Below are 26508 nucleotides of genomic sequence, written 5' to 3' on the forward strand. Positions count from 1 at the left end.
GGGAGAGGGCACATGAGCATAAGGGGGGCTGGTGGGAGGCAGAGGGCGAGGGAAAGAGAGACTCAAGCAGGCTCTACACACAGTGTGGGATCCCACAACCTTAAGGTCATGACCTGAACGGAAACCAAGAGTCAGAGGCTCAACCAAATGACCCAACCAGCGACCCCTTACTTTCTCATGTTCTTTAAAAAACCACAGATATATTATTTTTGGATTTAATAAGAATGGATGTGCATTTATCCAGGATAAAAATGAAGTGGTTTTGTTGTGTTGTCTGTCATTGATATGGTTACTTGATTGCACTATTATTATTCTGTGAAATAAACCTTTTCTGACAGTTTCAGAACACGATTTGCAACCCTGTTTGGTAATGATAGCTCAGAAATCATTCTTTTCCACTGGGAATTTTTTAATGAGACTACAGTGCATAAAAATGTAATTTTAACTGAAACCGATTTTGTCATGTCTTCCATGGCCTTGCCCTCTTCAGCAGAAAGCCACTGCAATTCATGCATAATGAAGGTTATTTCTGTCACTATCTACAAACTGTGTCACCAACAGTGGTCATAATCTGCCTTAAAGACTGTGCCCTGGACAACACAGAGAAAGGTGAATTTTGTGGTTTTCTCCGTCTTTCAATTTATGCCTCAGATCGCACACTGTTGCACTCATAAGGCTACATCCTTTTGATATGAAGAAACCTCAGCTTCACAAGTGCAGATAACCACTGAAGGCCTCAAAGGAATACATACAAATTTTTGACAGTGATGGGGGTTAAAGAAGTTTAAGGTTTTTGAGGCCGCGATCATATCACAGAGTCTTGAAAATTGGGTTTCAGTGCACAGAACTGGAATGGAGACGGTTTTTCAGTCTGAGAGTAAATTTGCTGCCAAAGATGTTTTGAGGAGCTCAGTCTCATAGCATCAGTTATGCCAACAAATTTTGCTCTGGGGAAAAGAGTGGGTGGGACATATGTTTTGCTTGCTCTCCCACTCCACATGGAGAGAAGATGGAAAGGTAATAGGAGAAAGGACTATGAATAAAGTTGTTTAGACAAGAAGGGGAATGATTTTTAAAAATTTTATTCCTATTTTTATAAAGATTTATTTATTTGACAGAGAGAAAGAGAGAGAGAGAGATCGATCACAGGTATGCAGAGAGGCAGGCAGAAGGAGAAGGGGAAGCTGGCTCCCTGCTGAGCAGAGAGCTTGATGTGGGGCTTGATCCCAGGACCCTCAGATTCTGAGATCATGACCTGAGCCAAAGGCAGAGGCTTCACCCACTAAACCACCCAGACGCCCCCTTTTTTCCCCTTTAGAAGATGCAAAGCATTTGATTGAAACTGGCACTTAAATTTTGACATCTTTATTGTTTCTCTTATCAATAAATTAAAATTTATTGAACTATGATCAATATGAAAAAGACACTGTGCTATACCTTCAGAGATCTATAATTATGGCCTCAAGAAAATCTCCACTTTCATGCAGGTGCATGGAGGTGAAAATGGGGGCAGGAGGAGAATTTCACACTTGTGTCCTGGATTGACATGGTCACCTCACTTGACTTGACCCCCCTACAACACTGATGCTCAGAAAGTAGGCAATAACCTTTGAACCCCAAGATTCAGTCACTTCCTTTCAGGGATATACATCTAGTAAAAGTAGAGTTAGTGATCAACCATGGTTTTTCCTTAAACCACTTTCTCATCTCATCAGTCTTCCCAGATCACTAAACAGTTATCTTCTTAATGTCATTCAAGCCATTCCTGAGCTGCAAGTTTCTTTGGCTTTCTACACTCGTCCCCCAAATCTTTCTGGTTACAGATTTTGTCTGTGGCCACAGGGTTTCCTTCTCATTGAAGCTGGAGGGAATTTTTTTTTTTTTCAAGTGCCTGTATGAAAGAATGGCTAGGGCTGCAAGTAGCTATGGTTCCAGGCTTTCCAAGGAAATTAAATCAACTTCCTCAAGACAGAAAGATTGCAAAGTTAAGAGGAGAGGAGAAAAAGGCAAAGACCTGAGAATGTTTGAATTGTTCAATCCTGCTGTTCTGACCCAGGCTCCCCCGCTTCCCACTCCACCCCAGCTTTCTGCAGTTCAGTTAAATGAAAGATGAATTCCCCATTTTTGCTTAAGCTGGTTTAAATAGGGTTTCTGTATCTTGCAACTGGAAGAATCATAATAAAACCATGTTCTTTCTACATTTCTTTCCCATACAATTAAAAAAAGAGGAGGAGGTAGGACACTTCTCTTGTACTTACTCTCCCTTTTTAGGCATTGAGCATCCTAACTTTTACATGTGTCTATGTATAGAATGTTTGAGTGAATAGGGGGAGAGATGTGGAAGGATTTCAACATTGGTTACGATAAAGGAGAGAGAATTATTTTTCTTGATAAGTCTTTTCACATTTGTGTTCTCAAAAATTTAATAAAGAAAATAAAGCAATTAAAAGCCCAAAGTACCCCATCCCAACATAGGCATAGCACACCTTTCTCAAATACTGATGCCAACTTATTTCTAGTTTATATTTTATTGTTTGTATATTGCTATATTAATAGCACAGAGCACAAAAGAGAGGGTGTGTCCCATTTCTGTAAAAAAAAAAAAAAATGGTGAGGAAAGCAAGAACCACTGGTGGAACGTTTAGAGGCAAAAAGTGTCAGCATTCCTTTGGATTTTATGACAAAATCCCAAGGAAGGTGTTCTGGGAGAAACTGACCAGAAGCTCTTTCTTTAATATAAAATTGGGTCTTTCTCACAGAGCAAATCTTCCTTCAGCTGTAAAGGATAACGGTGATTGTGGGGAGTTCTGAGAAATTTCCACAGACCTATCTTGTCTCCACTGTGTCAGGGAAATTTTCTTATTCTAAGTAGATTAAGATCATTTTTTAAAAGGCTGCGATATATCATATATTATTTGAAAGCCAAGTAAAATGAGTTCTGCGTGTTGCCCAAATAGGTCAACATTCCATCTACTTAAAGGTGAAGTATCTGCTCCTTCCCCTACTATGGAGATTTAATTTTCTATCAAAAAGAAAAATACTGTTCAGAGTGATATATGTAACTTCTGTTAATTTTGTCTTGAATTTTTTTCAGACATATTAGTGCTGTCAGAGTCAAGATGGACAGATGGCTGTGGTATAGTACTGTCTGTACAGAATAAAAGGAAATTGAAGAAGTGAATTCCAGGTTTCTATCCTTTAGAAAAAGGTCACTGTTGAACTCTGTGCAATAGGTTGGGTCCAAAGGAGACAAATATTAAGCAATCCCATTTTCACTTTCTTGCTATAAAAATTTCATTAACTAAATTGATGATCATCAATCCCTTGCAACTAAAAGAAGTATTAGTCATTAGGTTAAACAAATGCTTTCATTTATAAAGCATTTATTTCAAAGGGCAGTCAGTGCAGTAACTTGAGATTTGACTTTCTATGGGAGACTAGCAAATGTGATAAACCAATCTTCTCAGAGAAAATGGCCTCTAATTACATTAACTTGATGACATTAAAAACTACTCACTGTGGCTAAGGTGAATGTTGTCTTATTCATCTTTCCATATCCTGTATCCCCACAGCTTAGGTACTTAGGAGTTCAAGGTTTCTTGAGAAAAAAATCTGTTCTTTTTGCTTCTTCCTTTGTCTACCCAACCATTTACTCTTCTTCATCTAAAAGAATTCTAATTTTGTTGAAGGTGGCAATGTCCCCAGCTAAAAAGTCACATTTCCAAATCTTTTTTCCATGTAAAAGCAGCAGCATGAAATCTTATCAAAACAAGATTTTTGGGGGTGCCTGGGTGGCTCAGTGGGTTAAAGCCTCTGCCTTCGGCTCAGGTCATGATCCCAGGGTCCTGGGATTGAGCCCCGCATCGGGCTCTCTGTTCAGCAGGGAGCCTGCTTCCCCCCGACCCGCCTGCCTCTCTGCCTACTTGTGATCTCTGTCAAATAAATAAATAAAAATCTAAAAAAAAACAAAAACAAAAACAAAACACAAAAATTTTTTTTTTATTAAAGATTTTATTTATTTGACAGACAGAGATCACAAGCAGGCAGAGAGGCAGGCAGATGGAGAGTGAGAGAAGGAAGCAGGCTCCCTGCTGAGCAGAGAGCCCGATGTGGGACTCGATCCCAGGACCCTGAGATCATGACCTGAGCCGAAGGCAGCGGCTTAACCCACTGAGCCACCCAGGCACCCATAAAAACACAAGATTTTTTGACCAAAGCTTTGGGGAAAGTTAAAAAGTAGGGCTGACCTAGCTTGAATGCATCTTTTCACTTCCCAGCCCCTTCCTGCCTGAGACATCATAGCTAGAGCTGCAGTAAGCATCTTTCTACCATGCAGTGGCTTTGAGGATGGAAGAATGACCTAATGCATGAAGAAGCAGAAAGAACTGCTGGGACATTTGTTGCCATCTGTCATGGAATTGCCATATTAGCTCTGAACTGCTTATTTCCATGCTTTTGTTTTTGTTGTTATGTGAGACATAACTGCTACCTGATGTAAGCCATTGCCTTGTTAGGCTCTTTCACTTATAGCCAAAAATAGTTCCTGACTACATTCATGTTAGTGATTAGGGTGAAGATACAGAAGATACGCTTATCTACTGAAGACAAAAGAAATGATCGGTATTGGGGTGCCTGGGTGGCTCAGTGGGTTAAAGTCTCTGCCTTCGGCTCAGGTCATGATCCTAGAGTCCTGGGATGGAGTCCAGCATCTCATCGGGCTCTCTGCTCAGCGGGGAGCCTGCTTCCTCCCCTAACCACCCCCCCCCGCCTGCCTCTCTGCCTACTTGTGATCCCTGTCAAATAAGTAAAATCTTAAAAAAAAAAAAAAAGAAGAAATGACCAGTATGTTGAATGCCAGACATAAAACATGATTAAAAATTTCAGTATTTTGTTCAGAACAAGTTGGATGAAATGAAACAAGTGGTCATTCTGTATCGAGATTTAAAAATTTAATATGAGACAAGGATTGGTGTTAGTTCATAATGTAAAGTCCTTGGAGTTTAAACTTACACTTTAGAAATAAGCAAAATGTAATATAAGACTATTGAAAAAAAGTTAATCTTGTGTTATTAGAATTTTGTGTCCAGACTATCAGGAATGATCTTGAAAGATCTTGAAAGAGAAATAACTTATTATGTGTTTCAAAGAACCAAGACTAATTGGTGAACGTCAAAGAGATAAACATTTTTATCTAATACATAAATATTCTATTAATTTGAACTACCTCAAAATGAAATGACTGCCCAATAAAGTAGTGAGAGCCCTAACACTGAGAGAGATAATAAAAAAAGATTCCTGAATTGTACAGCAGGTATAGCTAAATGACCTCCAAACTTCCTTTTAACTCTCCAAGATTCTATGGTTCTTATACCTAGAATATATACTGTGTAATGGCAAAATAAGACATCGTGTTGGTTATCTTACTATATAAATCTAATACCATAGAAAGATCTCTAATAGAGAATCACCTTTAAAAAACAAATTTCATGTACAGTAAGACACCTCTTTAAACAATTTAGGCAGTTCCTAACAAGATTTATCTTTCTTAAATAAAGATGTTATTTGTCAGAGAGAGAGAGAGCACAACCACACAAGCAGGGGGAAGGACAGAAGGAGAAGCAGACTCTCCACTGAGCAAGGAGACCAACCCAGACTCGATCCCAGGACCCCAGGATCATGGCCTGAGCGAGCCAAAGGCAGACTCTTAACTGACTGACCCACCCAGGTGTCCCAAGATTTACCTCCTTGATAATCATGATATTGTAGTAACATGTAAGGTACTTAATATTTTGTATAATTATCGTTCTTTTCTCAACCTTGAAAAATGTAGTTTCATTTCAAGGCTTGGATCAAATATTTCTACCAGAGAGCATTTTTAAAAATGTAAAATGGAATAAATACCTATGTCATAGGTTGTTAACCAGATTAAAGATAATCCATGCAAAGCATTGGTAAGCGGAGATTATTTTTTTAAAATATTAGGTATTGTAATTAATAACACATGGCTTTATTATATCACTTATCTCTATATAATTTGTGCATTTATCTCCCTCTAAATTATGAACATACTGAACTGTAGGCTAGAGCCATGTCCTTTGCCACTGTACCTTCAAGGCTTAACCCACAGGAGTAGCTCAGCAACAACTAACATATCCATGAATCTTATAGCCTAACTATGTTGCATGAACTAAAAAAATCATGGTATCCTGGAATGGAAGAAATCTTTAAAATGTTTATAATGAGAACAGTACAAAGCAGAATGATAAAGTGACTTGTTTATTACATGAAGTGATGGAGTAAGAATACTGGATTTTTTTTTTTAAACTCCAAATCTATTTGTTCAGAAGTTTTCTGCACAAAATTGTTTCGAAGATCTTTGGAATATGGCTAACCCATGTAATAACCAACTGCATTGCTCTCCGTTTTTGTTTTGTTTTGTTTTTACCTTAGTGGTCAACTAAATTCTGATTTTGTGGGAATGACAATGTGCCCAGCTTAAAAAAAAAAAAATGCACATTTCCAAGTCTCCCTTGCATGTAGAGGTAGCAGTGTGACTACCTTCTTGTCAAAACAAGTTTTGTGCTTTCAGGAATGTTAAAAATATGTGTAATACAGAAAGGTGACTCTAGCCTGTTTCATTGTAAATGGTGGTCTATTAAAAAAGTCAGTCATTTCCCAATTTTCAAAATTGTACTTCAGTAACTGTTCAATTTATCTTAAGTACTCAAAAATAAAAATGACCACATCTTAGGCCATGTCCTTTATAATGTATAAATAAAAAAATGGAAAAGTAATTTCTGGTTCAATTTTTAGATCTTGGCTCTACACCAGATTCCCTATGTTAGTTTGCCATCTTGTGGCCTCTTACTCCTGTGCAACTCATTATCTGACCACCACACACTCACACATCCACTTTTCCTTTGTTTTATACGCAGCATATAAGTTAGATGCACAGCAAATTTCACTCCCAGACCAACTTCATTCCAGCAAAGGTTGACAAATCTGTAGTCAGAAATACAAATGCTGGCAACGACAAGTGAATAATTAAAAAAATATGCTCTGAGAGACAAGTACTTAAAAAACATCTGAATATTTATTGAATAGAACATGCATACGTTTGCTGAAAAGGAGTTTACGTGTTTTTTTGTTTGTTTTTGTTTTTGGTGAAGTCAATATATGAGCATGGCCTCTGATAAAGATGGGAAAGCAAGGTAATAACAGGATTTAGATGTAGATTTTACCAAATCAAAATGGTGACATGGTCTTTCTTCCCATTCTGACAAAATTATAAAATCTACTACAATGTTTGCTTTCTCTGCTGAAGGTATACATACGTGTGTGTGTGCGTGCGTGCGCGCACACACGCATATATACACCATTGTGACTACAATTTAAATTTTCCTTCAAGCAGTATTCTAGGCTTAACCTCTGTAACACATGGGTTTCTCAGAATAGATGAGTCAAGTGGTGACATATGAATAAAAACTGTGACAATTACCTCCAATACCAACTATTTCCTATGGCTGTGATTAAATGAGTTGACATTTAATGAACTCAGAGGTCTGACACAGTTGTTTATTAAATATTATCTATTGCCCTTATGAGATAGATAATGCCAGATTTCAGTCTTCAGCTCCCCAAACCTCCCTTCCAGGATCTTTGAGCTCAATACTTTAACTGTCGCTCCCCTAATTGCCCAACTCAATGTACCAAAGACCTCTGACGAATAGCACATGTCTGTCCTTCACTTCAGGGTTGCACTTCTGAGAAAAGCTGCCCACACAGACATTATAGCTTGGGCAACAAAAAGGGAAAGAAAAAAAAAATGTATCCATCCTATAGGACTGGGTTTCTGCCAATACAGTTTTAAAATCGAAATTCAATTTTTCTCTCATTTTTGGGAATAGTGGCTTTGACAGAACAATAACAAGTTAAAAATCTCAGTGATTACACACAACCCACCATTTTATGGTAGAAAGGCTTACAGCATTATACAGAACATTCTGGATGTTTCTGGTCATTTCACTTCTAACAGAACAGCTGCTGTCTTTTCATACTTCTGGCTCATCAACTTTGGCTGGGGAGCTGGTGTAGGATCAAGATTTTACTGGAAGAAACGAATTGCTTCAGTTTCTCATTTTATACTGGTAACATGTAGACTACATTAAGAAACCTATTTTTAAAGTGTAAGACAACATATGCCATGACATGTGACAGAACTTACAATTTTGCCTTATTTACTCCTAAGTATATTGCACTGCCTTCCATATTTGCAATGATAATTTTCACTATGTAATCCTGACACTCTCCACAATCATCCTTTGCTTTGAAATGGCAATACTTTCAGCCAGCAGGACGGTAGAGAAAGCATTCTAAGTGAGGGCTCAGACCTGTTTTGTAGGTTTGCTATTACAAGTCATTACATTTCTCCAACTCACTGTCCTCATCTATAAAAAGGTTGCTACTTTTTCTATTCCTCTTATGGGACAAGGCTTATTTGAGAATTCCATTTTAAATTGCCTACATAATGGTAAGACCACCATCCAAATGCCATCATGGGATGAGAAAATTCCCTTTAAGGGCATATACTTGAGAAATTCCCAAACTTTGTAATGCTCCAGCTTTAAGAAGCTGTTATGAAGGTTTAGTAAATACTTCTAAGGCTTTTTTTGAAACTTTCAAATAAGTAAATATAATAATGTGTTTACCACCTGTGTTTTAGGGTTGGAGGTATGAGTAAGAATTGCCAATATGCTTGTTTGAATATTTGGGCTGTATAGATTGCAGAAAAGTTTTTCCCAATATGTAAGAGATTCTCTGTATATCCCATCCCCCTTCCCACCCAAGTGTTTAGTGTTAACGGTTAACATTTTGAAGTCTCCATTATAAAAAGGGTTACTTTGGCTTGGTGAAGAGGAGGGCACACTCCTTGTAGGGCTGACTTCTAGGTACCTGTTTCCGATGAAGAACTTCCTGGTGTGATCTGCTCCTTAATAGTCTGAAAACTACTCTGCGTCCTCAAAAGCCCAGTGACTTAAATACTCCACTGCTATAGAGGGACCACAGCACATGAGGCCTATCATTATCACTCTGATGCGCCATTCCTCTTCTTCAACCTACCCTGGGTGACAGAAGCTTTTAGGCGATTAGGGATGGTAGTACTCAAGGCTGTTTTAAGGGCAGCTTGCATAGTGAACGTCCTTTTGACATGCCCATAGTTACTTTGAGGGAACTTTGAACACACACAAGAACGTGGAAGCTGAAATGGCAGCAAACAAAACACGTGACTACCAGTTTCAATTATAGGGCTCACAAAACACACCAGAGAGAAGACAGCTGGTCAGAATTCATTCAACCCCTCTACAACTGCTTATTTTCTTCTCTTAGCTTCTTTGGTTTAATAGTACACAGCTGCAGCAAAGATCCCTAGTAGTAAGCCCTTTGTTCTTCTGTGCTCCCTACCTTCATCAACACAGCTACCTTCTTCATGGTGCCAGACTCGACTCCAGAAGTTCATCTATTTCCCCCACCTTGGAATCAATATTAACTGTAAACAACAGCAAACAATATATTTGTGTGTGTGTGTGTGTGTGTGTGTGTGTACAAACACATGTAACAACATTAAAAATGTCATTTACGAATTATCTACTAATTGCCTGGGGGACAATTCTCTTCAGCTACCACGACAATTATTACATCATTTTAAATAAAGAGACTGAGAAACTTGTTACTTCATTTGGCTGCCTATGTTTCCCAAATAAAGGCATATATAAGCTCTGGAGTCAATGGATATGGTTTCAGCTCTCAGCTATGCCACATACTAGGTGTGTAACTATTAGGCAAGATACATAGTTTTTCCTTATCTTACTCAGTTTCATCCTAAAATGAGAATATGAGCACCTAAGAATTGATGTAAGAATAAATGGAAATACAAGGAAAGTTCTTAAGCACAGTCTAGCACATAGCAGCCAATAAATATTAACTGTTACTATCACTAGCAGATCTGAAACATGGGACCTAGGCCTGGGAGAGCTTGGAATAGCAGATTCTCATTAGACTGTAGTAGCCTTGGTCTTAAAGAAGTATTCACCGTACCACCTCCATTCTTACTATTCTAATTCCTCTCCCTGACTTGTGCTTAACCCTTTCAACTCTATTATGTTCTTTAAAGAGTTATGTTTGCTACTTCACAAATTTGTATTCTGCAGCCTTAACTGAATCTGGATCTCCCAAGACTACTGGGCCAAGAGGATGTAAGAAGCTACTTTCCCAAACTCCTTCCATGTCCCACATAGCATGGAAGCTTTCTTCCTGACAAACCTCTTAATTAAGGACTTCAGCATTTGACTCTGTCTCCTTACATCCAGTTCCTACTACGGATATCTTCTGTGCACAGTCCATTCAATAAACTAGACAAAGATTCTTAAAATTTTTCAGCTCCAACTTTCATCTACATTTGAATTCAGCAATCTACTCTAGCCATTTTCAAACACTGCAAGCTGCATTATTCCTAAAATGTTAAATTTCAGTGCCCTGGTCCTTCATACCAAAATTTTGGCTTTATTCCCATCATACTCTTTGGTGCCACAAGACCTCCAATCCCTGGACTCTCTTCTCTTCAGTCCTTTTGGCTTTGTTTCCTACTCTAACTGGGCTCAATTAATATTGATGTATTTACTCCTGCCATAGACTATCCAACCTCTTCTGTCTTCTCCACTCAAGCTGGGGAGCAGTTCTGGAAATACTGCATAATCATAGATGGTGCCACTACACGATCAGGTTCTCAACTCAGCTGTGTTGAATGCTCATCATCCTTTTATACCTGCTACTTAGCTGCTTCTCCCATTCTTCAGCTCAAACCTTTATTATTTAAACCTTGGCTTCCTACTTTTCCAAGGCTTGCTATTCTGTACCTTTGTTTCCTTTCTTCATGACAAGGAGCTCAACATTTTTACTGAACAAGTCTGAGAGAGAAGGGTGCCTGGCTGGCTCAGTTGGTTGATTGTCTGCCTTTGGCTCAAATCATGATCCAAGGGTCCCGGGATCGAGCCCAACATCAGGATCCCTGCTCAGCAGGGGGCCTGCTTCTCCCTGTCCCTCTGCTTGTGCTGTCAAATAAATAACATCTTACAAAAAAAGAAAAAAAGGCCCCACCGAAAAACAATAGTTTAAGAGGTCATTTTTCATTGTGTAAAGCTAGTATTTCTAACCTGCGATCTTAGGATCAGGTTCCATCTACTACTCTACTTAAACTTCTACCTCTTTAACAAGAACCTCCCCAGAATCCACAAATATTCAAGACTCATCTTAAAATCCTTCAAATAAGGGAAAACACTTACCCAATTTCCTTTTCTTTCACACAAGATGCTTAAATAATTCATTGCCTTGACTTCCTTAGCTCTTTCACCAATTGAATATAACTACACAAACACTTATTACTTGGCATTTCTTATTTACTTGACATTACTTCACTTAACTTCTTTAAAGATCAATGACTACCAAAGATTAATTCTAGTAGCTCCGTTATTCTTAATGATCTCCCAGTGGCACAATACAGGACCAAAAACTACCCTTCATCATTCTCTTCCAGCTTCTGTAATGCCCTATAACCTTAACTCCATTCCTGGTCCTCACCTCATTTAAACCTTCCTTTCCAGGTTGTCTTTGCTGGTTTCTTTTTTTCTGCCTACTAAGTGTTGGTGTTCCTCTGGGTTCTAGCTTTGGTGATTTATCCTTCCTTACATGCTTGCTATTTCTTTCAATTCCAGCAAAATTTAGTAAGTGCTCCCTATATCTCAGATTCTGAGCAAAATGCTCATGAGACAGAGGCCAAGATACTTGTACTCAAGGAGTCAAGTCCACAACTGTAGTTTCAGACCCAATAAAGAACTGATCACTATTCCTCTCTGCCTTAATGACCTAGAAAAACCTCAAACTCAGTATTAACCTTCCATCCAACCCTATTTCTTCTATATTACCTTGGCAAACAACATCACCATTCACAATTATCCAAGCCAACACTTGAGAATTTTACAACATATACTATTTTTCACATCTTAACCCCTCTCTACCAAATCTTTCTCGCTGGAACTTAACCCGTTCTCTACCAAATCCTTTTCAGTGGGACCTGAAAATGCTCAATTTTCCTATACTGTGAAAAACTGGTTGGACTCCATGACTCTTTTAGCAACTATTGTGTTTTTTTTTTTTAATTATTTCAATAAAATACCAAAAATAGGCATTTACACTTGCTCTCTACACTTCTCAAACTGACTTCCACTCAAACTAAGTAACTGCAAAGGTTACAGATTACTTTCTTACCACTAGATCCAAAGGAGACTTTATAATTCCCTTATCTCAGCAGAACAGGACACCTGAAATAGTTCCATCCTACAAGTCTCATGATTTTTTTTTCTATTTCTCTTTTAACCTACTTTGAAATTCTGAGTTTCTCAGAGTTAGGTCCTGGATTCTTTTCTATACAATCTTCCCTTTCGCAATCATCAATTCACAAATCTGTTCTTTTATCCTCACCCTCCTAAATAACATTTCAACCATTTATTCAAACTAAAAACCTATAAATTATCAATTTCTATCCTCTTCCTCTTTTCCTACAACCCATAATGATCAAGTCCTGTCAAATATCCTAGATCTCTCAAGTCTGTACACTTCTCTCCTTCAGCCATCACCACTTTTCAAGACTTTATTTGCTCTTTCCTGGACAACTTGGACAGCCTCTTTAACTGATCTCCTTTAATTGTCCACTGGAAGACTCCCTCACTAGAACGAACTTTTAAAACCAGCTTGGAGTTTTCTCTAAGTTCCTTCCCCTTATCTCCTTCTTTAGAGAAGTCTTTATTAACTGCTTTCCCTCATTACAGACTACATAGTACCAAATTCTCATTGTTATATATTCTTGTAATGCCCTTAGCACTAATAATTACGCTAACTGTATAGACTCAGCTCCAGAGACTATTGATTCCAGTCATAATCAAGTTCTCTTTATCTCCCATTTAAGCATTCAAGAAGTTTTTACTACCATTAAATATGTACTATGTTTGAGGTACTGGATTGTTCCTTAGCACAGAATAAAAAGCAATTACAACCTGATAAATGCTATCAAGGAAAGATGAGTGCTGCAATGGAGTAATTGATGATGGGGATGAGGCCTGAGGCCTAAAGAAGAGGGAGTTAGAACACAGTAAAATATAGCACTCCAAGCAGAAGGAACCACTAATGCAAGGGCCTTGAGATGTTAAAGAGCCTGGTTGGTTTGAGGAACTCAAAAGAAATCCATGTGGCTAGAACACAACGGGCAAACGAGAACAAGAATTTAGATGGGCAGGCATCATAGTAAAACCACCACATTTTATTCAAGGGCAGTGTGCAGAAAAAATTCCATTTCTCCACACACTTCCCATAGACCCACTAGAATTACCTTAAAAAAAAATTAACCTAGCTGTTCAGTGGGGAATATTGTGGAAGAAAGCTCATAAAGAGAATGCTACAGTGGTGTAGGCAAGAAATGATTTGGATGAGAAGTGGGTTCCTTTTTGCTTGAGGTAAAAATGCCTAAAATTGTGACCAAACATAAAGGGTGTGACTTGGTTACCATGATGATGTTAGAGAACCTAGAATGAGGAACCTAGGTAGTTATTTCACTTATCCAGATTAGGAATAGGGGAGAGGAACAGACTGAAGGTAGGGTAGGGAAAGAAATGATTTGGAGGTGTTATGTTGGAGGTAGGCAGTTGAAATTACAAGTCTGTAACTATGAAAAGTTTGGTCTTAGAGGTGTGATGGTACATTCATACTGAACACCAGAGAATGGACTCAATCATCCAAAGAGAGTGGTGACATACACACACAATAAGCCAAGGTTAGGTACTGAGAGGGAATAGGGTTGGACTTAGCAATGTAGCAGCCAGAAAGGTAAGGTAACCAAGAGAGAGTATTTCCAAGATAACTCATTAAACCTATTAAATGCTCCTAAGGCAGTGAACAAGCAGAAAAAATAACAGATGTGGCAGCATGAAAGAGAATGGTGATCCTGATGACAGCAATCTCAGAACAGTTGTGGGGAATATATACAGTGCGAGTAAATGAGAAGAAATGGAATGTTTGACAACTCAGATTAGCTATGATGGGAACCTAATAAAAGGGATTATAGTTAAATGGAATCTGAGATTATAAACTTGCCTGTTGTAATGATTTCCCTCCCATTCAACTGCTCAAGAGCAGACAGGTTTTGAAATTGTTCTAGATTACGACACAGAGAAAGGCATGGTGTGAGGATACCTGTAAGAGTGCATTTAACAGTGGGATCTAGTTTCTAAGTAGGACAAGTTGAGGACAGGGATGAAAAATGAGCAGGTGGTAGGATTAACTGACTAGTTTCGATGAGGTAGAAGTATTTTTTTAGTGGATATATCCCAAGCAGGTGAGCTAGCAGTTTGTGGTTGGACAAAGGGAATCTAAATTCCAAATATGGAAGTGATACATGTAGGGCTCCCCTTTATGGAGAGCTGATCACTGAAATGAACCACCTCTACAGAGCAAAACCACTGAGAAGTAAAGCAGATACTATCATTTTGTTCACTGAGAGGTAGGTAGTGTTGGGAGGCACAGATAATAAACAAATTAAAAGCACTGTTATAAAAGGACATGTGAAACCTATCAACTGGAATGAATAAATTGGCCAATCTGAAAAATCACCATTTGTAAACAGCTGATACAAGCTGCACTAGTGCACACACCTGCTTATTCTCAGCCCTGATTTAATGAATGCCATTTTAGAGGAGTGGTTCCTAAAACATGCTCCCTAGAACACTAAGTTAGTTGGATATATTTAAGTATTTCTTTCATTAAAAAAGAAAAACATTTTCATTTTCAGTTAAGTCTGAAATATTCCCATTTAACAGTTAACATGTTCCCTGCATAGAATTTTCTTTTTTTTTTTTTTTTTGAACTTTCAGTCTTTAATATACTACTGCACACTGAACTCTTTAAACTTGCAGTTTAGACAACTCTGATGACAGGATGTTCCAACCTGGTGGTATCTCATTACAATAAACATTCTGAAAAAGATGTCTTACTGTTCTACTTCTCAACTCTGTTAAGACCTTTTCTTCTGGCCCCCACCATTTTTTGCCTCAAGTCTCCCTGCTTTTAACTTCCAACTTATCCAATCTATCATCCTCTATAGAATATGTATTATCTTTCTAAAATTGGCACCTGGTCAAACTGTTGAACTTAAATGCATTCAGTAACCACTCAACAAATCAAAACTGAAAACTATAAGGCATACAAGAACCTTCATGACCTGGCCCATTTCCTCTTCAGCTTCTCCAACCCCGTATCTTTCCACACTACTTCCAATATTGTAAATGCACTATGCTGCCACATACCTCCATACCTAGAATTTCCGTTTCCCCATGACCATTCCAGGACTAGTCGTTCATCTTTCAAGACTCATCTTTTCCACAGATTTTCATAAACACCCGCCCCTGCAATATACGGCATTCCCTCCTTGACTATCTCTAGCTATAGTATTTATGTCGTCTTAATAGCTACAGCAACTGTTTGCTTACCCGACAATCAAAAAGAAACTCAATCTCTGTCCAGCCCTTTAAAATAATTTAGGCTGAATTTAACACAACTGAAAAGTTCCCAAACTGTTACCTTTTCACTTCACGTGATGTATTTTGAATAACATGTTCTGATCTGTAGATTAAAATTCTTTGGGTTTAGAAGAAGGGGAAAAAAATCCATTTTTAAATGATAAAACCTAAGCAAACTAAGGCTGTAGAAAGAAAATACCTCAATGGACTGAGGAAAAGTATACGTGAAAAATATATACTTTAAGATTCCTTTTTTAACACTTAGGCATTACATTCCATATCAGATTTTACCAACATGCTGTTCTATAAATCTGTATTTTTAAACCTAACTTGATTTTTCTGTTTCATGCTAAAAAGCCCACTCTGCTATAATTATGTTTAGCAAGCAGTACCTGGAATATAGAAAAAATTAACTCAATATTGGCAAACTTTCCCGTCATGTAGAACAATTACAGAAATGTCTAAGGGTCAATTTTCTTGAGCTAATGAGCAAAAGAAAAGCCCCAATACAATTGGTATTTTCACTTCACAGTGGTTCATCACTACATTCACCAGAAATACATCTACTTGCTACTGCACTATTGAGGGCAGTTTTGCCAAATGCCTATCTTTAAGAGCTAGGTCAACTTCCAAGAAACTTACGGAAACATTCAGTTGTTAACAAAAATTTAATATTAAAATTATTCAGAGTTAAGTTACTGTTAATTTAGAAAAAAACATGTATTAATTACCCATAAGAACAACTTTTATTTTAATAAATAACAGTGGGCTTATCAAAGGGAAGGAATTTTAATGTGTCAAGTTTTATGCATATTGGTAATAAACCTTAAGGAGGTGAAACCAACTATTCAATACAACCCATTAGGCCCTAAAAATAAAACTATAATGCTTTAATAAAACTTAAAAAAAATTTTTTTCCAAAAGAAAATAATTCACTCCTTGACCATGCTTATTTATTCAGAGTACCAGCAATTTCAGTTAAGTGCTTCATTTTTCCTGCAAATCTGATGTTGCACAGGGAATATACACATTTTCTTATTATTACAACATCATCAATATCTCAGGCTAATAATATTGTGAATGCAACTGGTTTATAACAAACACAAAGTCAAAAATCAATGCTACTATATATGGCAAACAGAAACAAAAGTAAATTCAAAAGGTGTTTTCTTTTGTTTCCAGTCCTGACTTTAGCTGGACTTCAAATGAAGGTAATAAACTCTCCTGAAATAACCTCTATCTCTGCCGTGAATCCACAGTATAAATATGGTGAATAAAGCTAAACTATAAGAGCTAACTATATACTGAATAACCAAAATAATCAATTGTAACAACTAATACTGCTCTGGAAGACCAATCTAATGAAAAAAGTATCATTAGATGTGGTGGGAAAATACAAATCTGTACAATCTAACATCTATAAACAGTAAAATCAAAACATCCAACTTCCTTATAGAAAGTGTTTCATCTATGTAATTATAAATGTTAAGGACTCTTGCATTTTATAAACACAAGATGGGCTCACTTTGATGATACCAATTTTAAGATTTATAAAAATGTTTAAAAAAATCTTTCCACAAAAGTTTATACAGTTTAAAGCTATACACCAATCTATAAATCTCAGAAAATGGAAAAAAAAACTTTGTAAGATCACATGTATAAAACAAGAAATGAAATGTGATTTTATTTAAGGCAATACTGGGCTACTTCACAAATCACCACCTCAAATATTTACACTGCTCCACACTACTAGTTTCTATCACATTCACAAAGGATTTTTTTTTTAATACCAAATGTTTAAAATCTTTGATGTAGTAAATTCTTTATTCACATTTCCATTATATTTCATGGAATCATAGTAACTATACCCAATTAGAAGCATTGAAAAAAAACCTGTAGCTATAGGAAACCTCTAAAGAATCTGCTATAATTTCACATGAATACCACCCCCAAATTCTGGAGGATAAATTTACAAAGCAGAGCAAGATATTGATATAATGTGCCTACTTTGTGAAAAGTAATTCTGAGATCTTGTAAATAAACGTTTTATGTAAAAATCAATGAACTATGGCAGAGTTTCTACTTTTAGTTCAAAAAATTCTTAATTTAAAACAATAAAAGAACAGTTTTAAAAACTTGATCACTTAGTTAAAAATTAAAATTCCAAATATAAATGTGTCATTTAATAGTTTAGACTTACACACTGCTGGTGGCAGCAAATGATTTACAATAATAAATATATACAAAAAAGGTATCTACAAACAAAGACTACTGTCCTACATGAGCAGTGACCTGGTGAAACTGATCAATCACACAGATAATTCAATTTAGTTCATGGAAAGGGCAACTGGCTGATAGAAATTTGAGGTGTAGCTCAACTATTTACAATAACTGAAGTACTGATTCTGTTCCTCAAGTCCCATAGGGATAAAAAAAAAAGTTTTACATGACAAATGCCATGTATTTTTTTTTTCTTTTTTTGGCCAGGTTAATTCATGTCAACAAAAATTAATGAAAAAGTTTCACAATTCTAGCATGCTTGATGGCTTCCTATTTAAAATAAAACCGTAAATAATATATTTATAGTACATTAGTTATCAGTACTGCCCTCTACCTGTAGCTTTACCCATACTAATTTCTTTCATAACAGACATATCTGGATCATTTGAATGTACTTCAAGTTTTTTCAGACTGACGGTAGGTTTCATTTCCTGAAGTTGTTTTAACACAAGTTCAGTGCAATCTTTAAGAGTCTTGTCTAAAACAATTTTTACATTATCACTGCACTGAAGCTGTGATGGATTGGCAAACTGTACAAAGGTTTCACTTTCTTTACAAGAACATACATGATTTCCACTAGTCACAGCAGTCTTATCAATATTTTTTCTTGAATTTGAATGGGATCCTTTTTTATTTCCACTATTTGGATGGTCTTTGTCAGAATTTTTCTTCTGCTTTACTGCAGACTCCTCAAGAAACTTCAGAAATGATACTTCAAATCCCATCGGTTTAAATGAGCTCCAGTCAAAAGATGCAGGATGCTCCTCTGTAGTTTGAATAGCAACAGCAGTTTCTTCTTCTTTATGCGTACTACTTAACTCAACTGCTGATGCTGGTTCTGCTTTTTCAACTTTTCTCTTTTTATTTTGGGAGACATTTTTTTCTTTATTAACTCTCTTCAAATTACTTGTTTTTTGTTTTTCTGACTGGCAGGGGTTATTTTCCTGAAAATCATTACTTACATTTGAAGATGTATGAGCTTGGGTCTCCACACTTGCATTGTCTTCATTTATTAATTTTGTAATAAATAATTCTGTTAGCTCATCCATTTCATCTTTTTCATTTTTTTCACTTTCCTTCTGTGGAACTGTAGCTGTTCTGGAGTTATCATTACTCTCTGTTCCACATGCATCAGAAGTTTTCACATCATTCTTATCACCTTCTTGCTCAGAAGTGTCCTTTAGTTGTGAGTTGCAACACCGTTTGAAGACAATGAGAAGATTACGGTGTTGTGATGTAAATGCCTTTGATAATTTATGGCATTTATAATGTCTTATTATATTGCTTTCACTTGTAACAACTGATGTGCACCCTTTTATCATACATGGATACTGGGTCACAAATCTGCTCGTACACTCAGATAAGGCATCATTTCTAGCCTTTATAGAATATACGTGCTTTCCACGTTTCAGAGAATAAGGCTTATTTTCTTCGATCTGTACAATTTTAGCTGTCTTATTTTCTAAATTATTTTTTTTCTTTCGTTTTGTCTTAGGCATTTTGAGTCCTTCCTTTCCAGATCTGTGTTTTGTCCCCCGATGCTTAGATTTTGTCTTTTCTTGGTTTGCTTTGCTTGATATATTTTCCTGACCAGGTGTTAATCTTCTTGGCCGAATCAAATGAGCTTTATGTTTGTCATTATGCTTATTAAAAATATGTCGGAGGAGATTTGACCGAGTTGCATATATACGGTCACAGCCTTCACAGTCACATTTGTATATGCCATCTTCTTCAGTTTTACTTCCCCTGATTCCAATTCCATGATCTGCCTCAAGATGAACAACATAGTTCAAATATGTGGTAAATGAAGACTTACATTCTAACTGGTCACATGGAAATTTCCCAACATCCACAGAAGCAGTCATACTTTCAATTTCCTCAGGAGTCATTTCATGAAGTTTCATGTAGTGTTGTATCAGGCCAGTAATTGCTTGGAAAATTCGAGAACAGTCACTCACCTGACACCGAAATTCTTTCACAGTCTGTTTGGTTTCAATTTCTTCACTTTCTTTACCAGCTTCACTTTCTTCTTCAACCTCTGCAGAAAATGCAGGTAGATCTGACTTGTGTACAGCCTGGTAATGCAGAATTAGGTTTTGCTGTATAGTAAAAGCAGCAAAGCAACCCTGGTGAACACATCGATAAGGTCTGTAGGGGCTGTATCTTGTTGGAAACTCAACAGAGTGAGAAACTGGCTTCTTGCGTTTTTTCTCCTCCTTTTCTTTTTTGTGTCTCCTAATTTTTCGTCCTTTGGTTTGTGTATTTGTGAGAGAATTTGAATTACATTGTTCTGAAGTAACTGTGATCACCTGCAAGTTATTTTCTGTTTTTTCAGGACTTTTTTTTTCTACAAGTTGTTTTTCTGGGATCACTGCTTCATTACTGAGGGCATTCTCCTTCACTGCTCCCAAATCTAAAGCAGGCTGGAATTCCCTTTTGTTTTCCTCCGTCATAGTTAGCTGTCTTTTTACTTGTGGAACTCGTGGGGCTGACGAATTTTCACTCTGAGATTTTCTTCCATAGGGCCTTTTTATTTTTAACTTTACCATTTCTTCTGTTGTAAAATGATGGACCAACTGGCAGTGTGCCCGGAGATTAGAATTTCTTGTAAATGTCTTTGTACAGGTAGGTACTACACATTTAAATGGAGCAAATTTCAACTGATTCTTCTTAATTTCAAGAATCATCTCTGGAGTGTACTGATGAATCTTACCATAGTGCTTAAATAAAGCATCCTTTGTCATAGCACTGTAATTACAACCTTGGTTTTGACATACGAAAGGTTTATTAACTTTGTCACTAAACTGAATGTTGCTTATCATTTCAGAAACTGGCTGAACAACTGTGACAGTTGGAACTGGTTTAACAGGAGTGGGAGTCAGTGTCACTGATGTATTTATTAGTACACACTGGGGTGCTGGAGTGGACAAGTCATTTTCTAATTTCAATTTCTGCAAGCCTTCTAAAATTTCCTGTATTTGATCCTCCTTATGTAATACTTCAGATGGAGGAATGTTACTTTTTGCTGGCATGACACCTACGAAGGAGGAAAACTGAGAAGAATCAGGTAACTTGTTATTCTGTACAGTGTTTACTGAAGGAAGCTGAATGTTATAATTTATTTGAGCATTCTGTGACGTTTCACCAACACTGTGAGATCCAGTTTTTACCTCAAGTATTTGAGAATTCATAGCACTTTTAATAATTTCAAGAGTCTTTTCAAAGTTTTGTATAACATTGTCTTCAGAAATCTGCAAATCAGAATTTATTGAAGTTGTGCACGAATTCAAAGCCATCATTTGGGAATCACCATTTTCAGTTTTTAATGTTAAAGGCGCTAACACTGTATGGGACTCAAGATTGGTTTTAAAGTTTTCTTTCACATCAGTAATAAATAACTGATTGTCAACACTATTTAATTTCTGTGTTAGGTTTTCCACCAAACCCTGAGGCTCACAATTTGGAATTACATTTGAATGGAGGTTACTAGTTGGTATCTCAATACTCTTTGCTATAAGTCCCATTGCTGTTAAGTCACTTGTTACCAAGTTTTGGGAAGCATTAGGTGCAATTAGGGGAGGAGCAACTTTCTTCCTTCTCTTTGAAGCACTGTTTCCCTTTTTATTTAAATGACCAGACCTCGTGTTCTGAGGACCACTTATAACTGAAACACGTGAACTGTTATTGGTAAAATTTTGTGATGGCCCACTAGAATTAGGGAATGAACTAGAACACAAACCATTTTCAACAGTCTTCAGTAGTAAGTCATTTGTTGGGAAAACGGGCAAATTGCTGCATTCCTCAATGGAGGAAGTTTTGGAGTTTGGTGTCCTATTCTGGTTTGTCAGCAGGGGGTTTGGGTGGCATACAGTCTGCAACAGGGGTGGTACAGCTGGATTTGGCATCACTGTTGCATTTACTTGTGCTGCATCTGGAACACAACCTGCTGGAACATGAGAAAGGATTTCAGAACCCTCAAATGTACTGGGAATGCCAGCAGTTTCCAAAGCCTGTTTAATAATTTCACTTCCTTCTTGGCTAACACTGGTACTAAAGCTAGTCACACCAGTCCGAGGAAATGTATTTGGTAAAAATGTTGAGCGATTTTCAGCAGCAAGAAGTTGCAGAAATGATGGATCTTTAAAACATGCTTCTGGATTGAAGGTAGACTGTTGCGGCTGCTGCAAATTTACTGCATTTGTGGAGAGAATCATGCTGGCAAGAAGAGAAGGCTGTCCATTATTCTGTAGAAGTTCTTGAGCAATTTCTGCTCCATCCAGTGGTTTACAGTAAGATCGCTTAGATAAGTGTCCACCCAGAGATCTGGGATTAGTAAAAGCCCTGTAACATCTGCTACAGATAAATTTCCCATCTCTGATAATTGCAGGCCATTTAGCCCTTTTGTTGTGCTTGGGTTTTCTTTCCTTCCCATTTGGGCCCCGCCCACGGTCTTTTTTAACTTTTTCAGGTGCAGACTGTTGGGCACTGCTGTTATTAAAGTCATTTGCAACACTTACTTGTGAAGGAAAAACTGCATTTTCACCATTACCTCCCTTTAAAAAGGAGGAATTAGCGTTTCCTTCAATCTGTGAGGAAAAATGATTTGTACTGTTTTCCAGTTGGGAAAAAACAGAATTAGCCCCACTCTCTGCTGGTGAAGGGAAGAGAGACATTGAACTACTTTCCGCAGGTAGAGGAAGGAAAGGATCTGAACCACTGTCAATATTCAAAGGCAAAACTGTTTTGGTTAGATCTTCCATTTGTGCTGGCAAGGTAGTAGTAGATAAATTTTCCATCTGGGAACATATAATACCGCCACCTTGTTCATTTTTATCCTGAGAAGGTATATTTGGATTTATGACACTTTCCACTGAGGGCAGCAGTGGAGCTGACACACTTGTTAAATGAGCTGGAAAAATGGAAGGCGAGACATGCTGCAACTGATTTGAACAAGTAGGATTCCCGTTGGCTTTGGTCTGTGGTGTAAAAAATGCATTGTTAGAGCTGCTCACCTGTGATGGCAAAAAATAAACAAACTTTCCATTATTTGGTGTATTTAAGTTGTTAGATTTCTGACCTTTTTTGTTTTTGCGCTGCATTTTAAATGCAGCATACTGGTCAGGGTGTGCTGTCTTCATGTGTTTCCCGATACTCTGTGAAGAATTATAGGTTCGAGTACATCCCTCGACCTGGCAACTGAATTTCTGAACTGGCGCTTTTGGAGGCACTGATGGAGTTCCTAAAGAACTACTCGGGTTGGGCTGTGGTGGAACAAACGTGATACTTTCCAATGTCTTAAGAGGTAAATTATAAAGATTGGATGATGTTTTGACATTACCTCCACATTCAAACTTGGAAGCTGGTAAACTGTTTGGAAATCCTGCCTGATTTTGCACAGAAAAGGTCATTAGGTTATTCACTTGTCTTTCTAAGTTTCGTGGGGTAAGGTCACCTATTTTGAGGGTATCTGAATTTACTAAAGAACTCTGAGTAATCTGGGCTTCATTAAAGCAATCCTGCTTGCTTTCTTGAAAACTTGGACGACACAAATCATTACAAGTATCTCCACCTGCTGTATGTAAGTTTGTGACCAGTGATTCACTAGTGCCTTCCACAGTTGAGTTTTCTTGTTTTCCAAAGTTATCCTCGATCCCCTGATTGAGGGACACTTTAATGGACACAGCTACTTCACTGGCCTGAAGCAGAGGAGTAGTCACAGAGTTCTCCAAACCATTTGACAATGGTCCATCAGCTGGCCTGAGCTCTGATGCAGAAATCTGGTCTTGTTTGGTCACAGCTGATTCTGCTTTGCTTTTATCCCAAGCATCACTTCCATCTGTCGGTAAGGTGTTTTCAATATTATTTTCTGAAGGAAGCACAGACCTCTCTTTCTCAAAGCTCACTTCTGTGTTCGGATTCACTTTAGAAGGCTGATCACAATCTCCAGATGAAGTACGCTGGTTTTCAGGAGGCAGCACTTTTTCAGGAGTACTGTGATCGTCCAGATGCTTTTCTAGCTCACTCTGAGAACGATACACTTTACCACAACCTGTGAACTTACAAGTATAGGTATTATAATGCTGTGCTTCATGATCATACAGTAAATAAGCTTCTGAAAAAATTCTGCCACATTTAGGAAACATACACTTTGCTCTAAAAACTTGATGTTCCTTTCGGTGTGTTAAGAGCTCTGCGTAACTATTAAAACCAGCCTTACATTTCATCTGTATACAAATATATGGTTTACTGCCACAATGCATTTGTAGGTGATCATTAAGATGAGTAACACTTACAAAATGCCGTCTACAGTACTGGCAAATAACTTTTTTGCTTTGCATTTCAAGAAAGCGCTTGGCATCTTCATTATCCTTATGCCCCTTTACATGAGCAATTAAATTTTTGAAGTACTTAAAGCCCTTTTTACAAAAAGTTACAGGGCAATTAAATTCATTAACAGGTACTGGTTTTTGGACTGGGATTACTTCTGGTTCATAAGATTTATCTTTGTCATCATTCTCATCATCTGAACCATCATTGTCATTAAATACTATGAAGTCTGTTGAATAGAGACTATTCTTTTTTATAGGCCGCTGTTCCTGCTTGGTCACAGCATTAGTCTTCTGATTCTCGTTGGTAGTTGTGATCTTAGGTGGCCTCCCCAATCTTCTTAATGGTTTCATAGCTGCTAGTCTCTCTTTACTAGATTGTTTAACATGTAATGTGACATGAGGGACAAAAGTTTCTTTAGAATTGAAGTTCTTTGCACATATAGGGCAACTGTAAATCCCATCTTTGTAATGTTTTTGAGCATGTCGTACTATTCTATGACCAAGGAATTCTTTGTCACATAGCACACAATATTGCATGTAGGCTTGCCAATTCCTAAACCTAGCAGAAATAAATCCCCTCTCTCTTAATTGTTTTATCTCTCTCTTCTTTTGCTTTTCATCACAGATGTCTTTAAGAAGGCCAGAACTAGCACCAATTCCACCAGAAAGTCCATTCATAGAAGTTTCTTTAATCTCTTCCTGGTAGTCCATTACTTTCTCATAAACTTCACTGTCGTTTAGTTCGTCTATTGAAGACACAATAGATGCTTCTTCCCCCATTAATGCAAGACACTGTCGTTTTAACGTTTTCCAATCCCAGAATTCTGGATCAAAGGGCCACTGAGTTTTCAATACAAGTAGGAGCTCACAACGTAGAGAATTTGGTATTGGAAGATTCTCTTCATCGTATTTCTGGTCTGGCTGGTTATACAGCATCTCCACAGCATAATATGCATCTACTGTAGGCTCAATAAGAAATTCACTCAGCTGACATGCACGTTTAACCTCCAGATCATCAGGCAACAAGCATGAAATGGTCTTGCAAATAGATATTTTCACTTCAGTATTTTCTGTAGATTCCAAACGAAGGGCTTTTACACATAATTCTATACAGGTGGCAAGTCCAGCCCCTTCAGTCTGTGAAAAAGCAAACAGGAAATGTTAATTTAATCTACACTAACCAACACGTATTTGTGAATTCAGTAATTTTTGAAACTAACGTTTGCTACTCTCAAATTTTGCAGCTGCAACATATGAATTGCTGCCTCTTCTAAAGCACTGTAGCTTAGCTGTGTGTGTGTGTGTGTGTGTGTGTGTGTGTGTGTGTGAGAGAGAGAGAGAGAGAGAGAGAGAAAGAATTGAACTATAAAGAACAGCAGGAGAAAGATAAGCATTGGAAATCAAGAGAAGACCTGGGTATAAAATCACCTAAAATAGCTAGGAAGGGCACCTGGGTGGCTCTGTGGGTTAAGCCTCTGTCTTCGGCACAGGTCATGATCACAGGGTCCTGGGATGGAGCCTCGCATCTGGCTCTCTGCTCAGCAGGGAGCCTGCTTCCTCCTCTCTCTCTGCCTGCCTCTCTGCCTACTTGTGATCTCTCTCTGTCAAATAAATAAATAAAAATCTTTAAAAAAAAAAAAAAAAAAAAAGCTAGGCAAACCTGGAAGTTACTAACTTCTCTAACCGTTCACAGCCCACTTATAAAAATCAAAATAGCATTTAAACTTCATAAAATTGCTGTGAGCATTAATGAATATTATGTATCAAAAGTATATGATACAGTTTAGTATAATGTCTGGTACACAGCAAGTGATCAATAATGTCAACTTTATCACAAATCTTATTTCCTAAGTTTGTATTTAGAATCCTTCTGAAATAAAAACCCAGTTACAGAACTGAGGAAGTCCCTGTATTTCCTTTTTTTTTTTTTTTTTTTAAAGATTTTATTTATTTGACAGATAGAGATCAGAAGTACGCAGAGAGAGAGGAGGAAGCAGGCTCTCCACGGAGCGGAGAGCCCGATGTGGGGCTCGATCCCAGGACCCTGAAATCATGACCCGAGCTGAAGGCAGAGGCTTTAACCCACTGAGCCACCCAGGCGCCCCCCCTGTATTTCCTAATTTACTAGAATGAAAGGAACAGAATAAAGTTAACTTGATCCTTCACCGGGGGGGGGGGGGGGGGGGGGGGGGGGGGGGGGGGGGTGGGGGGGGGGGGGGGGGGTGTTTCTATTACACACTGGCTAAATGCCAAATCACTTACCTCTTGTTGAACCACCT

General features: G+C 37.6%; 1 protein-coding gene across 6 annotated transcripts in view; it reads right to left on the reverse strand.

The window, feature by feature from the left end:
• Positions 1–17277: 17277 nt before the first annotated feature.
• ZNF292 (zinc finger protein 292) overlaps positions 17278–26508 on the reverse strand; it is an 88581-nt gene continuing 79350 nt past the window's right edge. For all 6 annotated transcript variants that reach the window (XM_032339103.1, XM_032339102.1, XM_032339106.1 and 3 more), the window contains one exon: positions 17278–25366. In XM_032339103.1, the coding sequence (XP_032194994.1) occupies positions 18218–25366 (7149 nt within the window). In that variant the 3' untranslated portion in view covers positions 17278–18217. The remainder of the gene's footprint in view (positions 25367–26508) is intronic.

The sequence above is a fragment of the Mustela erminea genome, chromosome 4, assembly GCF_009829155.1.
Source record: "Mustela erminea isolate mMusErm1 chromosome 4, mMusErm1.Pri, whole genome shotgun sequence".
Taxonomy (NCBI): Eukaryota; Metazoa; Chordata; class Mammalia; order Carnivora; family Mustelidae; genus Mustela; species Mustela erminea.